The sequence below is a fragment of the Monodon monoceros genome, unplaced genomic scaffold (genome assembly GCF_005190385.1).
Source record: "Monodon monoceros isolate NGI ecotype Baffin Bay Population unplaced genomic scaffold, NGI_Narwhal_1 Super_Scaffold_1, whole genome shotgun sequence".
NCBI classification, from domain to species: Eukaryota; Metazoa; Chordata; class Mammalia; order Artiodactyla; family Monodontidae; genus Monodon; species Monodon monoceros.
The window spans coordinates 61,720,181-61,737,699 of record NW_021703765.1 but is presented as its reverse complement, the minus strand read 5'-3'; the positions used below and the strand labels follow the sequence as shown (position 1 = coordinate 61,737,699).

General features: G+C 43.5%; 1 protein-coding gene across 2 annotated transcripts in view; it reads left to right on the top strand.

Moving 5' to 3' along the window:
- Nucleotides 1-225: 225 nt before the first annotated feature.
- Nucleotides 226-17,519, top strand: part of MAPK1 (mitogen-activated protein kinase 1) — a 95,371-nt gene continuing 78,077 nt past the window's right edge. For both annotated transcript variants that reach the window (XM_029234034.1, XM_029234028.1), the window contains exon 1: nt 226-570. In XM_029234034.1, coding sequence (XP_029089867.1) covers nt 458-570 — 113 coding nt within the window. In that variant the 5' untranslated portion in view covers nt 226-457. The remainder of the gene's footprint in view (nt 571-17,519) is intronic.

Below are 17,519 nucleotides of genomic sequence, written 5' to 3'. Positions count from 1 at the left end.
GGAGGTTTCCTTCCTAGGCCCCGCAGGCCCACTGGCTCAGCCTCCGCGTCCCCTGCGCCTAGGGGTCCGCCTCCCGCGAGTGCACGTGACCGCGCCCCGCAGAGCCGCCGCAGTGCCCCGCCCCGAGCGCGCTGCTTCCGCCGGCCGCGCAGCCCCGCCCCCGTGCGCGGTGAGCCAATCCGCGCGCACGTCTCCCGGCCCCGCCCGACGCCCTCATCGGCGCGCGCCCCTCCCTCCGCCTGCCGGCCCGCCCGTCAGTCAGTGAGGCAGGCAGTCGGTCCGAGCGGTTCCCTGCTCCTCGGCTCTCCCGAGCGGCGGTCTCCCTCTTCCCTCCCGGCCAGCGGCGGCGGCGGCTGCAGCGGCGGCGGCGCGGTCCCCCGGGAGGCGCGGCGTGGGCCGAGCGGCGGCCGCGGAGCGTCGAGCCCAGCGCGGCGGCTGCGGCGGCCCGGCAGCCAACATGGCGGCGGCGGCGGGCGCGGGCCCCGAGATGGTCCGCGGGCAGGTGTTCGACGTGGGGCCGCGCTACACCAACCTCTCTTACATCGGCGAGGGCGCCTACGGCATGGTGTGGTGAGTGTCCGCGCCCCGCAGCTCGGCCGCCCCCGCCTGGGCCTGGCGGACGCAGCCGCGGTCTCGCCCGGGCCTCGGCCCGGCTCCGGCCCTCGACCTCGGCCCCCACCTGGGCTGCGCCGTCGTCCGCGAGCTGGGGGCCTCGGGCCGGGTCGGGCCGTCGGGCCTGGGCGTTGCTGCTCGCTGGGCCCGAGGGGCGGAGGCTGGGGCCGGGACCCCGGGACCGGCAGCGAGGCGCCCCCGCCCCCAGTGTGCGCACAGCGCGGCCTCGAATTCCTTCGGATGCTCGTCGCGGCGTGTGTGCACAGCTCCGAAATAATCATTTGATTTTCCTCCCCTCGCCTGCGTTTTCCGCGAACGGCTTTCGTTAAGTGCCTTCCGTGGTGCCAGGCGGGCTCTCCTACGCAGGCTTTCTAAAAGGCGTTAGTGGCACCAGTGTTCGTTGTGGAATATTTCAATCTTGAAGTCTTCAAAGGGTTTTTAATACCGTAGTGCTAGCGTTTCAGGAAGGATAAGCCAGTATTGCTCTTTTAGTTTATTAAGGAGTCATTTGGAGTTGGGCCTAATTTGACTTGTTTTTCTTTTGCCCCGCGTGGGCTCTCTTACCAGCATAAAGGCATCCAGACGTTTTAGCACAATTACTGTGAACTTGCCTTGTTAATGCTTTAGTGGTCAGTATGTGTGTAGCCCTAATGGAGTTCTTGCAGAATCACATTCAGGCGCTCTCGTCTCGATCCAGCTCACCGAAACGTTTGTGGAACCGGGGTGACAGTCTTGTTTTTCATTAGAACCACCTAGCTGTCGTGTTTTGTGCTGGTGAAGACCTGTGCAAGTGTAGACTCCCTTACACCGAAATTTTCTCGTGATTGTGTCTTTTCTGTTGAACGAAGGAAGCGAACTAATATTTATTGAACACTTCGTGGCAGGTGCTGTGCTAGGTCCATTATCTCATTTGAACAAACAGCTGGAGGGAGGGGAACGCGGTGATGTCTTTCAGATGAGAAAGTATTTCGAGGTGAAACCAGTTCCTAAGGTCATACAACTAAAGAGGCATACTTGAGATTGTGGACTGAGATCCTGTTTCAGTTGCTGCAGCTCTTTTCATTACACCCCACTTTCCTTAAATAGTGTTATTAATCATATTAGAATTTTAGGATGTTTTACTCTTAGCATTTCTATTTCAGAAATGTATTCAAATTTGAATGATGATAATTTTAGAAATACCATAGAGGGCATGTTTTGCCAAGTGTTAGTTAAAATTATTTTTTAAAAAAAGACTTTAATTGAATCTTGAATATTTTCATACTCTTCAGGAGCAAAATGTTTCACAGTGCACAACTGTGAAAATTAACATGAACTCAGAGGCTTAGGAGCCAAAAGAGAAATTAAATTAGGTCAGGCCTAAAAGAAATAAGGTCCTAGAATGTAACGGAGAGAAAGAACTGCCCGCAGCATCACTTCTGTTGCACCTGCTGGTAAGTATCCCAGTAAACATGTCTCTTTATGAGAGGTTCAGAATTGCCCATCACGTCCTTCAGCCCTTTAAAATATGTACTAAAAAAAACTAGTTTTATGATATTTCAGTTGAAAGTTTTTTTTATTTCTTTTTAATCTGAAGCTGATTCAGATAATTTTCTGGTAATTTTCTGTCACTGCTGTAGGCTTATTTGACCTTCTCAGTCTCTGTCAGGTGAAATATCAAGTCCTCTTAATGTGATGTTCTTTTCTTAAGTAAGATCCAAGTACAAATATTATTGGGATTAGAGTCTGGGTCCAAATTATAGCTTTTTATCTTCAGGTTGATGATATTTATTTAATATAAGAACTTAATCTACGTCGTATGCTATTAGCATTTAGTAAATGTTGGTTAACAATGCTGAGTTTATGGAGGATTTCTTGATTGAAATGTTAATACTTGAATAGTGACATTTTTTAAAAATTAATGCTCCCAGAAGGATTTAAGGATTTTCAGGAAAAGAGGTTTTTCTTTAATTTCCTGAATCAATTCATTAGGAATTTGCCTTTTTCTTGCAGAGTCCTTTCCTAATCATCAAGTGGAGGATATAAAGATGAAAAGTGGAGTTTGAATTGGGTCTTTAGGAGTGAGTGTGATTTTGATAGAAAGATAATAGGTGAAAGTGACAGTTTGAGCTGTGGAATCTAATCCTGGAAAAGTATTTAGGTGACAAACTTGTAGAGGACTCTGAAGGCAAAACTGAATTTGGTTGTATATTTGTGCAGTGGAGATGCATAAATGTTTTTGAAAAGAGTCAGGCACATGGTCAGTTTTGGAATTTGGGGGGAGGATAGACCAACACTGGTGGAAATGACAGGAAAAAAAACAGGTGGGGAATCACCTAGGCTGTTGTAACCTTCTAGAGGTGAAGTAATATAGTGGGCGTGGAAAATAGCAGATGGAGATGAGAGCCCTTATGAAGATAGAATCAGTAACAGGGGCTCTTGTCAGAAGAGTGGTGGACTTCTAATCATGGCAAGTGTGGGATGAAGCAGAGGATGATGAGTGAGGTCTTAATGGGTAAGAGGTGAGAGAGGTGGGATTTGGATTTGAGAGGGATTTCCAGGCTTGATGATGTGGCATGGACATGGCTGTTAATTCCAAGGCTTCTAGCGTGGGAGCCTGGGAGGATGGTGGTGCTGTTATGAGAGAAGGAATACCATATAGGCAGAGGAGGTTTGCTGAGGAGAAATAGTGAGTTCCGGTTTGGACTTGTTAAGTTTGTGATGCCTTTAGGCCATTTAAGCTATATCCAGAAGGCATCTTGAAAATAAGAGGGAAGTAAAATCTGGAGATGAAAATTTGTGTGATAGTCTTGGGTGGAGGAGCACAGATTCTTTTTTTTTTTAATTAATTAATTTTTGGCTGTGTTGGGTCTTCGTTGCTGCGTGCAGGCTTTCTGTAGTTGCAGCGAGCTGGGGCTACTGTTCGTTGCGGTGCACGGGCTTCTCATTGCAGTGGCTTCTCTTGCTGCGGAGCACGGGCTCTAGGCACACTGGCTTGAGTAGTTGCGGTGCATGGGCTTAGTTGCTCCGTGGCATGTGGGATCTTCCCGGACCAGGGATCAAACCCGTGTCCCCTGCATTGGCAGGCGGATTCTTAACCACTGTGCCACCAGGGAAGTCCAGAGGACAGATTCGTATTTGAGGTCATTGGTTAGGTGAAATTGCATGCGTATGTTCTGTATGTTTACCTTTTTAGTGAAACAATCCACAACATTCATTAGATTTTCAAAGGGTCCATTATCCCAGAAAGGTTAAGAACCAGTGAGACAGAAGAGAAAGACCAAAGAGGTAGCTCTGGCAAACAAGTGCTTTTAATAGATGAGCAGAGGAAGAGGAAGCTCTGGACTGGTGAGATGTATAAGAACCAGGGAAAAAAAAAAAAGTATGAAAGAGGAGAAATTGAAGCTCTTTGCTTGGTCATCTAATTAAGATAAGTATTTTGGATAAGTTCAGTTTGAAACACTTTCTAAAATGTGACTGAGAGGTCGTGGGGTCATCTCCATAGAGACACTAATTGAAGCCTTGAGAGTGGACAAGATGAGAAAAATGTGAGAGCTGAGCCAAAGGAATGCCTGACTTTAGGTGTCAATAGAGGGCAAGTTACAGAAGAGGATGGAGGAAATGTGGTCGGAGACCAGAGAACCAGAGTTCACACTATCAAAGGAGCCAAGGGAGGTCGTGGTCATTAGGGATTGGTTTAAATACTGTAGAGAGCACTGTGCAGCTGGAAGAGCAGCTGTTAGATTTGTTAACTTTCAACTCCTAACAGATGGGCTCTCTTCTCTTCTCTGCCATCCTGTGTGTGGTTGAGTTTGCTCCTCACCATGCCTTCTCACAAGACTTCAGGATCAAGCGATTCTTGGCCAAGAAACAAAAGCAGAATCATCCCATTCACCAATGGATTCCAGTGAAAACTGGTAATAAAATCAGATACAACTCCAAGAGAAGACATTGGAGAAGAACCAAGCTGGGTCTATAAGGAGCCTTGCATATGAGGTGGCACACATATTTATGCTGCATCTTACCATGTCACTCTGAGAACATCACTACTGTCTGAACAGCTGGATGTGTTTTATTGCGAAAATGATTTTTCTCTTTGTGTGTTTGTGCACTAGTGCTTTGGCTGAGTAATAAATATGTGAGACCTTAAAAAAAAAACCAAAAACCAGATGGTTCCTACTAAAATTTCATTGTGATCACATTCCTGATGGTATAATATCCTGTCCTGTGAAGTTTTTTTGTCGTTATGGCAGACTAATAGAACTTTTGCTACGTTTTGTTTTTTAAACATACATACATTAATTAATTAACATACATTAATTAATCCTCACACTGTCAAGGTGGTTACTTTAAGTAAGTGGGAATTTGAGACACAGAAGGGTTAACTTGCCCATGGACACCCAGCTCGCAAGTGATAGAGTATCCTAATCTGGTTCCTGAGTGATACTCAACCAAAGACCCAAGTTGAGAAAATACATGTTTTCAGTAACAGAAAATATCTGTTGTCTGCTTTTTGCTTGTGTCATGTTTTTTTTTTTTAATTAAAAAAATTTTTTTTAATTTATTTTTTGGCTGCCTTGGGTCTTCGTTGCTGCACACGGGGGCTACTCTTTGTTGCAGTGTGCAGGCTTCTCATTACAGTGACCTCTCTTGTTGCGGAGCACGGGCCCTAGGCGCGTGGGCTTCAGTAGTTGTAGCTCACGGGCTCTCTAGAGTGCATACTCAGTAGTTGTGGAGCACGGGCTTAGTTGCTCTGCAGCATGTGGGATCTTCCTGGACTAGGGCTCGAACCCATGTCCACTGCATTGACAGGCGGATTCTTAACCACTGTGCCACCAGGGAAGCCCTGTGTCACGTTTTAGCTTTTGTTTTTGTTTTTCACATTTTAGCCTTTTAAAAAACCTCTCAGGGCTTCCCTGGTGGCACAGTGGTTGAGAGTCCGCCTGCCGATGCAGGGGACACGGGTTCGTGTCCCAGTCTGGGAGGATCCCACGTGCCGCGGAGTGGCTGGGCCCGTGAGCCATGGCCGATGGGCCTGCGCGTCTGGAGCCTGTGCTCCGCAATGGGAGAGGCCACAGCAGTGAGAGGCCCACGTACCACCAAAAAACCAAAAACCTTTCATACGAGGTTATTCACTCAGAAAACTTTAACTGAGCACTTCTTATATGCTAGGATGCACATGGTCTCAGCCTTTTAGTACCCCTTAGTCCAGATAGTGGGATGGAGTTGGGCAGTAATGGAAAGAATGTACCAGTGTCATACAGAAGGGACGTGTGCAGTATTGTGAGGAAAAAAGAAGGCCTGAGTGACAGGGGGCTGTCTTTGTATGGCTTCACAAACTTTTGAGCTGGATGTTGATATGTGACTGGGAGTTTGCCTTGAGAAGTGCATTCTAGGTAGAGGAAGACTTACATGCAAAGGCACAGAAGTATGAAAACAGCACATCAGGTCAGGAAAACCAGGAGTTGTTTGGGAAGCTAGGGGTATGGGTTGAGTGCCTTCGGAAGAAAGCTGGAGTTGAGACAGTTGGGATGGGCCTGGCCAGATTCTGAAGGACATTGTTTACTGAGTTTAGACTTGATTTTTTAGGTGAAAGTCATTAGAGGATGTCCTTTTTCTGCCAGTTCCTCATCACATTTTGTGTTCCCTTCCTTGTCTCTCTTATGCTCTCTACCTGCTTGTGCTTATTTTCTCTTCTTTCTTCTTATCTAGGGGTATTCAGTGGGTGTGATTTTTACCCCCTCTCCAGTGGCATTTTGAAATGTATGTGGGTTAGGTTTTGTTTTTTGGTTGTTAAATTGATTGGGGAGTGTTACTCGCCTTCGGTGTGTGTATGGTCAAGGCAGATGTGCTGAACAACCTGCAGCTCATGGTGTAGTCCTGCACTGGAGGACCATCCTGCTAAGAGGCCAGCAGTATTTCCCTCCAACCCATCCCCAAGAAACACTGGGCCCTGTTCAAGTCCTGTCTTCCTCTAAGGTTCATCTCCTCTGTAAACTTGTGCTTATTACTCTCTGCTGTAGTGCTCCCTCCTGCCCTCCCTGGAACTCTGCTGGGTATTTGTACCACCTGTTTGAAAGGCAGGGCCAGCAGTAGTACATATCATCTATAAAGGCTCGAGACCTGGAAACGCATCTGGATTCAGATTCATAGTTTTGCTTGTTAACTGTTAATTTAACTTTTAATAAAAATGTCTCTTCTATGCTTTTTGGAGCTCAAAGATGTGAGGAGACCAGCTTAGATGAGCAGCAGAATATCCAGAGTTTCTGAACGGTTTTGAGTGCAGGTAAAACTCAAACAAAATTAAATTTATATTAATAACAGCCTGGTGGTTAGCTCTAAATGATAGGCCATTCCCATGAATTTAATGGGAATGCTCTCAGTTCTCAAGTATTTATAAAAAGAGTCTCATGAAAAGCATCCAAGTTGAGTTTTCCCAGGAATCATCTATAATTTATTCCTCATCTCACATTAACATATCTACTAAGTAAAAAACAACTGATTCCCCAACAAACATCTAGAGCTACCTCACCATCATGCATCCAGCCTGTTCTACCTGCCCACCTGCCTAACCCTGAAATGCTTTTTCTCCCCGTTTGCTTCTCTTGGGGCTCCCATACATTGGAAAGTCAACCGGATAGACATTCTCCAAGATTTCTCTCAGATGCTGAGTCTTAGGGCAGGCTCTGGGTTCTGAACCCATCCACAGCTAGTAGGAGCTGGGAAGTGGAGTGTATGTATGGGTGGGGTCTGCATGAGATATGCCATGACCAACTGACTAACATTAGTTGATCTTGAGCAACTTCCTCTCCCTTTTTTTAAATTAATTTATGGCTTCGTTGGGTCTTTGTTGCTGCACGCAAGCTTTCTCTAGTTGTGGTGAGCGGGGGCTACTCTTCGTTGTGTGTGGGCTTCTCATTGTGGTGGCTTCTCTTGTTGCAGAGCACGGGCTCTAGGAGCACAGTCTTAAGTAGTTGTGGCGCGCAGGCTCAGTAGTTGTGGCTCGTGGTCTCTAGAGCGCAGGCTTAGTAGTTGTGACGCAAAGGCTTAGTTGCTCCGCGATATGTGGGATCTTCCTGGACCAGGGATCCAGCCTGTGTCCCTTGCATTGGCAGGTGGATTCTTTTTTTCTTTTTTTTTTTTTTGCGGTATGCAGGCCTCTCACTGCTGTGGCCTCTCCCGTTGCGGAGCACAGGCTCAGTGGCCATGGCTCACGGGCCCAGCCGCTCCGCGGCATGTGGGATCTTCCCGGACCGGGGCACAAACCCATGTCCTCTGCATCGGCAGGCGGACTCTCAACCACTGCGCCACCAGGGAAGCCCCTGGCAGGTGGATTCTTAACCACTACACCACCAGGGAAGTCTCCTCTCCCATTCTTGGATTTAACAGAGCATCTCCTGTGCCTGCCCTGGTCCATGTTCCTGCCCTCCCTCAGGAATGTTGCAGTGCATTGTTGGAGACAGACTGATAAGGAAATAAATTACTGTGTCGTGTGGTAAAAACACTGTTCTGAGATCATTCTGGACAGAGCAGCTAACTCCACTTGGGCTTCCCAGTTACTAATTAAATCAACAAATAGTGTATGTATACACCAGGCACGCACTAGTTGTTTCACTACATTGGTAAATCTAGCCCTCAGGGAGCTCATGGTCTATGGGTGCCTGGCTGAATGGGAGTGGCTTGAAGAGAGGATTAGAAAGGTTTGGTCAGGCCTTGGCTTTAGGTTCCTTCTACGGAGTTTCCTTTTGGGAATTCCCTGGCAGTCCAGTGGTTAGGACTCCATGCTTCCATTATAGGGGACATGGGTTCGATCCCTGGTCAGGGAACTAAGATCCCACAACCCGCATGGTGTGGCCTAAATAGATAAATAAATAGTTTCCTTTTACTTCTTTTTTTTATAGTACTTATCATAGACATGTCTAAGATACTTTTTTCAGTTTATTGATAAATCATTTAAGCCCAGAATTAAAGCCTTGAGGAAAATTATTTTCTGTACTATAAAGTTAAAGAACTTTCTAATACCGTTGTTCCAGAGTAATAGTTTACCTCGAGTGATTAGGTTATTCACGTGTGTTTGGCTAAGAGAGTTTTTAACTGAGTGGCTGGAAGGAATGTTCTTTGTTTTTCTTTTTTTTAAAATAAATTTATTTATTTTTGGCTGCATTGGATCTTCATTGCTCCACGTGGGCTTTCTCTAGTTGTGGTGAACTGGGGCTACTCTTTGTTGTGGTGCGTTGGCTTCTCGTTGCGGTGGCTTCTCTTGTTGCGGAGCACAGGCTCTAGGCACGCGGGCTTCAGTAGTTGTGGCACGTGGGCTCAGTAGTTGTTGCTCGCGGGCTCTAGGGCACAGGCTCAGTAGCTGTGGCGCATGGGCTTAGTTGCTCCGTGGCATGTGGGATCTTACTGGACCAGGGCTCGAACCCATGTCCCCTGCATTGGCAGGCGGATTCTTAACCACTGCGCCACCAGGGAAGTCCTTAGACCAAATGTTAATGTTGCCACATTGTCATTGGGAATATTGGGAACACTGTCATTGGGGAATGTATAGTGAAAAATGTAGAGTTTCAGAGATAGGGAAATTCTTAAATAGAACTGATTAAAAGTAATTCTGGGGAAAAAGTAAGTACAGTCTTATTTATAGAACAAATAGTTTTAGCTGCATAGCTAAGGAAAATAAGCAAAACCATTACATTTCTCCAATTAATACCTAAATTGACACTGATCACAGGTCAGGCTTGCAAAGTAGAGAGTAAAACCTACAGAACGTACCTTGGTCACAAGGATTTATCTTGAGTCAGTAGCTAAGTTCAGGATACTGTTACTTATTGCTTCAGTAGATATGTAAAAATGTTTAGTTTGGGGCTTATTTGAGATTTCCTTCCATTTTCAGTGTATCAGTGCTGAACCCATCCTCAAACTTGTATTTCCCTCATTACATCATCTTTCTGTTTCATGGTTGAAACAGATACTTTTTTTTTTTTAAAAGGATCAATATAATCCTTTCCCATGAATTAATTTTTACCTCAGGACTATATAGACATATAAAAATATTTGATGTTATGTTTCAGACCAGTGAGAAACCATTTGATAGGAATGCTAAGTAATCCATTATCTATTACCATTTCTAGGTATGTTCATTGAGCCATTCTACCTGTTGCGTGTTTTGCTGTTTTCAAGCATCCTTTCAGGACAACTCTGATCCCTTAATTCAAGTGATGGTAAAAGTGGTATTCCTTAAGAGTGTTGTAAATTATTTCTTTAGTCCAAAGAGCTGGAAAGAAAAGACTTTTTTTTTTTTTTTTTTTTGCGGTACGCGGGCCTCTCACTGTTGTGGCCTCTCCTGTTGCGGAGCTCCGGACACGCAGGCTTAGTGGCCATGGCTCACGGGCCTAGCCACTCCATGGCATGTGGGATCTTCCCGGACCAGGGCACGAACCCGTGTCCCGTGCATTGGCAGGCAGACTCTCAACCACTGTGCCACCAGGGAAGCCCGAAAAGACATTTTTGATTCTTTGACCACTCTGACGTAACTGTTGGAAAGAGCCATTTGTTTCCTGCCACAGAGAAAGTATAAGACAGAAATTAGTCATAAGAGGGCTAAAGTTTTATAGAAACTTTAGGAATGCTTCTGGGTACCCCAGCAGGCAGAATGTAGCATTCAAGAACTGGTAGATGTTTATCTAGCATCCTAGAATGTAGTGCTTAACTATAAAAATGTAAATTGGAAAATATTTTGGCCTTATGTGGTTTTTGGCTTTAGCAGGAAAGCCTCTAGTGTTTCCCTATTAAGATGCTGGCATTAGGCTGAGGTGTATTTTATTTATTATATTTACGGAAATATCCATCCATCACTTCTATTTTGGTTTTTTTTAACATAAATAAGTGAATTTTCTCAAATGTCTTTTCTGCCTTAATGGAGGTGATCATATGGTTTTTCTCTCTTTAGCATTGAGGATCATACTAATGGATTTCCTTATACTGAATCTTCCTTGTGTTCTTAGAGTAAATCCTAGTTGGTTATGTTGTATTTTTCTTTTGAATTTTATTTTATTTATATTTTATACAGCAGGTTCTTATTAGTTGTGTATTTTATACATATTAGTGTATATATGTCAATTCCAGTCTCCCAATTCATCCCACAACCACCACCACCCCCTCACCACTTTCCCTCTTGGTGTCTATGTGTTTGCTCTCTACATCTGTGTCTCTGCTTCTGCCCTGCAGACTGGTTCATCTGTACCATTTTTCTAGGTTCCACATGTATGCGTTAATATACGATATTTGTTTTTCTCTTTCTGACTTACTTAACTCTGTATGACAGTCTCTAGATCCATCCGCATCACTACAAATGACCCAATTTCGTCCCTTTTTTATGGCTGAGTAATATTCCATTGTATATATGTGCCACATCTTCTTTATCCATTCATCTGTCGATGGGCATTTAAGTTGTTTCCATCACATGGCTATTGTAAATAGTGCTGCAATGAACATTGGGGTGCATGTTTTTGAATTAAGGTTTTTTTGAATTATGGTTTTCTCTGGGTATATGCCCAATAGTGGGATTGCTGGGTCATATGGTAATTCTATTTTTAGTTTTTTAAGGAACCTCCGTACTGTTCTCCATAGTGGCTGTATCAATTTACATTCCCACCAGCAGTGCTAGAGGGTTCCCTTTTTTCCATACCCTCTCCAGCATTTGTTGTTTGTAGATTTTCTGATGATGCCCATTCTAACTGGTGTGAGGTGATACACCTCATTGTAGTTTTGATTTGCATTTCACTAATCAGTGATGTTGAGCAGCTTTTCATGTGCTTCTTGGCCGTCTGTATGTCTTCTTTGGAGAAATGTCTATTTAGGTCTTCTGCCTTTTTTTTTTTTTTTTTTGCGGTACGCGGGCCTCTCACTGTTGTGGCCTCTCTGGTTGCGGAGCCCAGGCTCCGGACACGCAGGCTCAGCAGCCATGGCTCACGGGCCCAGCCGCTCCACGGCATGTGGGATCGTCCCAGACCAGGGCACGAACCCGTGTCCCCTGCATCAGCAGGCGGACTCAACCACTGCACCACCAGGGAAGCCCCCTTCTGCCTATTTTTTGATTGGGTTTTTTGTTTTTTTAATATTGAGCTCCATGAACTGTTTATATATTTTGTAGATTAATCCTTTGTCCATTGATTGCTTGCAAATATTACCTCCCATTCTGAGAGTTGTCTTTTCGTCTTGTTTGTAGTTTACTTTGCTTTGCAAAAGCTTTTAAGTTTCATTAGGTCCCATTTGTTTATTTTGGGTTTTATTTCCATCACTCTAGGAGGTGGATCAAAAACGATCTTGCTGCTGTGATTTATGTTAAAGAGTGTTCTTCCTATGTTTTCCCCTAAGAGTTTTATAGTGTCTGGTCTTACATTTAGGTCTCTAATCCATTTTGAGTTTATTTTTGTGTATGGTGTTAGGGAGTGTTCTAATTTCATTCTTTTACATGTAGCTCTCCAGTTCTCCCAGCACCACTTATTGAAGAGACTGTCTTTTCTCCATTGCATATCCTTGCCTCCTTTGTCCTAGATTAGTTGACCAGAGGTGTGTGGGTTTATCTCTGGGCTTTCTATCCTGTTCCATTGATCCATATTTCTGTTTTTGTCCAGTACCATACTGTCTTGATTACTGTAGCTTTGTAATATAGTCTGAAGTCAGGGTCCTCCAGGTCCGTTTTTTCCCCTCAAGACTGCTTTGGCTATTCAGGGTCTTTTGTGTTTGCCATACAAATTTTAAAGGCTTTAAGTTCTGTAAAAAATGCCACTGGTAATTTGATCAGGATTGCACTGAATCTGTAGATTGCTTTGAGTAGTATAGTCATCTTCACAATATTGATTCTTCCAATCCAAGAACATGGTATATCTCTCCATCTGTTTGTCATCTTTGATTTCTTTCAACAGTGTTTTATAGTTTTCTGAGTACAGGTCTTTTATTTCCGTGGGTAGGTTTATTCCTAGGTATTTTATTTGGTTTGTTGCAATGGTGAATGCAATTGTTTCCTTAATTTCTCTTTCTGATCTTTTGTTGTTAGTGTATAGGAATGCAAGAGATTTGTGTGCATTAGTTTTGTATTCGGCAACTTTACCAAATTCATTGGTTAGCTCTAGTAGTTTTCTGGTGGCATCTTTAGGATCTTATGATGCTTTGTATTTGTGCAGCATCCATTATAACTTCTCCTTTTTTATTTCTGATTTTATTGATTTGAGTCCTCTCTTTTTCTTGATGAGTCTGGCTAATGGTTTATCAATTTTGTTTATCATCTCAAAGAACCAGCTTTTAATTTTATTGATCTTTGCTATTGTTTTCTTCATTTCTGTTCCATTTATTTCTGCTCTGATCTTTATGATTTCTTTCCTTCTACTAATTTTGGGTTTTGTTTGTTCTTTCTCTAATTCCTTTAGGTGTAAGGTTAGATTATTTTTTTGAGATTTTTCTTGTTTCTTGAGGTAGGCTTGTATTGCTGTAAATCTCCCTCTTAGAACTGCTTTTTCTGCATCCCATAGGTTTTGGATCGTTGTGTTTTCATTGTCATTTGTCTCTAGGTATTTTTTGATTTCCTCTTTGATTTCTTCAGTGATCTCTTGGTTATTTAGTAACGTATTGTTTAGCCTCCATGTGTTTGAGTTTTTTACCTTTTTTACCCTGTAATTGATTTCTAACCTTCCAGCATTGTGGTCGGAAAAGATGCTTGATATGATTTCAGTTTTCTTAAATTTACCGAGGGCTGATTTGTGATCCAAGATATGATCTATCCTGGAGAATGTTCTGTGTGCACTTGAGAAGAAAATGTAATCTGTTTTTGGATGGAATGTCCTATAAATATCAATTAAATCTATCTGGTCTGTTGTGTCATTTGAAGCTTGTGTTTCTGTATTAATTTTCTGTCTGGATGATTTGTCCATTGGTGTAAGTGAGGTGTTAAAGTCCTGCATTATTATTGTGTTACTGTCGATTTTCTGTTTTATAGCTCTTAGCAGTTGCCATATGTATTGAGGTGTTTCTGTGTTGGGTGCATATATATTTATAATTGTTATATCTTCTTGGATTGACCCCTTGATCATTATGTAGTGTCCCTCCTTGTGTCTTGTAACGTTCTTTATTTTAAAGTCTATTTTATCTGGTATGAGTATTGCTACTCCAGCTTTCTTTTGATTTCCATTTGCATGGAATATCTTTTTCAATCCCCTCACTTTCAGTCTGTATGTGTCCCTAGGTCTGAAGTGGGTCTCTTGTAGGCAGCATATATATGGGTCTTGTTTTTGTATCCATTCAGCGAGCCTGTGTCTTTTGGCTAGAACATTTAATCCATTTACGTTTAAGTTAATTATTGATTTGTATGTTCCTAATACCATTTGCTTAATTGTTATGGGTTTGTTTTTGTAGGGCCTTTTCTTCTCTTGTGTATCCCACTTAGAGAAGTTCCTTTAGCTTTCGTTGTAGAGCTGGTTTGGTGGTGCTGAGTTCTCTTAGCTTTTGCTTGTCTGTAAAGCTTTTGATTTCTCCATCAAATGTGAATGAGATCCTTGCTGGGTAGAGTAATCTTGCTTGTAGGTTTTTCCCTTTCATCACTTTAAGTGTATCATGCCACTCCCTTCTGGCTTGTAGAGTTTCTGCTGAGAAATCAGCTGTTAACCTATGGATGTTCCCTTGTATGTTGTCATTTTTCCCTTGTTGTTTTCAATGATTTTTCTTTGTCTTTAATTTTTGTCAGTTTGACTACTATGTGTCTCAGCGTGATTCACCTTGGGTTTATCCCGCCTGGGACTCTCTGCGCTTCTTGGACTTGGGTGGCTATTTCCTTTCCCATGTTAGGGAAGTCTTCGACTATAATCTCTTCAGATATTTTCTTGGGTCCTTTCTCTCTCTCTTCTCCTTCTGGGACCCCTATATTGCGAATGTTGTTCCGTTTACTGTTGTCCCAGAGGTCTCTTAAGGTGTCTTCATTTCTTTTCATTCGTTTTTTTCTTTATTCTGTTATTCTGTCTTCCAGGGCACTTATCTGTTTTTCTGCCTCAGTTATTCTGCTGTTGATTTCTTCTAGTGGTATTTTTCATTTCAGTTATTGTATTGTTCATCTCTGTTTGTTCTTTAATTTTTCTAGGTGTTTGTTCTTTAATTCTTCTAGGTCTTTGTTAAATGTGTCTTGCAACTTCTTGATCTTTGCTTCCATTCTTTTTCCAAGGTACTGGATCATCTTCACTATCATTATTCTGAATTCTTTTTCTGGAAGGTTGCCTGTCTCCACTTCATTAAGTTGTTTTTCTGAGGTTTTATCTTGTTCCTTCATATGGTACAAAGTCCTCTGCCTTTTCATTTTGTCTGTCTTTCTGTGAATGTGGTTTTCCTTCCACAGGCTGCAGGATTGTAGTTCTTCTTGCTTCTGGGGTCTGCCCTCTGGTGGATGAGGCTATCTAAGAGGCTTGTGCAAGCTTCCTGATGGGAGGGACTGGTGGTGGGTAGAGCTGGGTGTTGCTCTGGTAGGCAGAGCTCAGTAAAACTTTAATCCGCTTGTCTGCTGATGGGTGGGGCTGGGTTCCCTCCCTGTTGGTTGTTTGGCCTGAGGCGACCCAGCACTGGAGCCTAACGGCTCTTTGGTGGGGCTAATGGCGACTCTGGGAGGGCTCACACCAAGGAGCACTTCCCAGAACTTCTGCTGCCAGTGTCCTTGTCCCCATGGTGAGCCACAGCCACCACCACCCCCCCGGCCTCTGCAGGAGACCCTCCAACACTAGCAGGTAGGTCTGGTTCAGTCTCCTATGGTGTCACTGCTTCCCCTGGGTCCCGAAGCACACACTACTTTGTGTGTGCACTCCAAGAGTGGAGTCTCTTGTTTCCCCCAGTCCTGTCAAAAGTCCTGCAGTCAAATCCCACTAGCCTTCAAAGTCTGATTCTCTAGGAATTCCGCCTCCCATTGACGGACCCACAGGTTGGGAAGCCCGGACATGTGGCTCAGAACCTTCACTCCAGTGGGTGGACTTCTGTGGTATAAGTGTTCTCCAGTTTGTGAGTCACCCACCCAGCAGTTATAGGATTTGATTTTATTGTGATTGCGCACCTCTTACAGTCTCATTGTGGCTTCTCCTTTGTCTCTGGATATGGGGTATCTTTTTTGGTGAGTTCCAATGTCTTCCTGTCGATGATTGTTCAGCAGTTAGTTGTGATTCTGGTGCTCGCAAGAGAGAGTGAGTGCACATCCTTCTACTCCAACATTTTGAACCAATCCTGTATTCTTTTTTATATGTGCTGTTTAAAGAATAAGTTAAGTATACGTAATCATTGCGCAAATTTGAAAGTAGAACACTGTCAGGACCTTAGAAATGTCTTATCAAATCCCCTTCTAGAGTTGACCACTATCCTCGATTTTGGTGATAATTGTTCTTTTCTGCCTCTCCCCCTTTTTATTTTTTACTTATTAAGAAATTTTTTTTAAAATTTTTTACTTTTATTGAAGTATAATATACATACAGAAATGTGCGCATATCATAAGATTACAGGTTGATAAATTTTCACAAACAAAGCACACCCATGTAACTAACCAGTGTTCAGATAAACAGAACCCCAGCACCTCAGAAGCTCCCCTTGCACTCCTTCCAGTTGCCATTCTCCAGGGGGAAGCTCTATCCTGATGTGTAACAGCATGGATTCATTTTGTTTTGTACTTCCCATGAATGGAGTCGTATAATATGTTTGTTCTCATTGGTAGCTGGCTTCTTTTATTCAGCATCGTGTTTGTGTGGTTGTGGATTATTCATTCTCATTGCAGTATTGGTATTCCATGGTGTGACTATACTATAATTTATTTATCTGTCTTACTGTGAATATGCATTTGGGTTGTTTCCAGTTTTTGGCCATTATTATTAGCACTACTATGACCATTTTAGTGCATGTGTTCTAGTGAACATGTGTGCAAATTTCTGTTGGGTGTATACCTAGGAGCAGAGTGGCTGCATCACAGGGTATGCATACATTCTACGTTAGTGGATGTTGCCAAGACATTTTCCGAAGTGGTTAAATCGTATTCATGCCCACTATCTGTGTATTAGAGTTCAGACTGCTCCGTATTCTGATCAACACATCATATTTTCTATCTTAGTTTTAGCCATTCTGGGGGGGCATGAAGTGGTATTTGTTGTGGGTTGGGTGTTGTTTGCATTTTCCTGATTATTTTAGCTCTGTTTTATATTAGCCTTTTGGCTATCTTGTGAAGTGTTCAGGTTGTTTGCATTTCTTTTCTATTGAGATTTTGGCCTTTTATTAAATAATAGGAGTTCTTTCTAGATACTGGACATGAGTCTTTTTTTAGGTTTATGTATTGCAAATACCTTCCCCACTTTGGGAGTTACCTCTTCATGCTCTTAAGGGAGTCTCTTTGATTCTGTGTCACAGATTTCAGTTCTCTGGTGAACGTCATCATTTTCTCAGCTGCTTTCTGCTGGCTAGACTGGCAGTGTTCAGAGAAGGGCTGTTGGTGGGAGGAAGCTCCAGGGAAGCAGTAAGGAGCAGGCCTCTGGCCTGTATTGTGCCTGCATTGTGTCTGGTGCAGTTGTACCTGTTATGAGATCACAGTTGGGAAGGTTAGAGGAGGTCTTTTCCCTTAGCTCAAGGGAAGGAAAGTAAGGGCACTAGAAGAGCAGACATCACTGGAGAAACCATGGCAGACTGAGGGTATGTGACAGGTTTTTTTGCCAGGTGGCCTTAGCTTCTGAGTCAAGTAGGAGGTTAGGTCGGACATCTGCCAAGAGTGCATTGCCTGGAGGATCGAAGGCTTGGAAAGCATGGCGAAAGTTTGGGACAGCTCTTGTGTGCTTGAAAGTCAACCAGAGATGAAGCAAAGGACTGACCCATCTCCTTGAGAGTGAGGAGTCTGTTCACTGCTGTCACCACAGTACCTAGTACACACATTG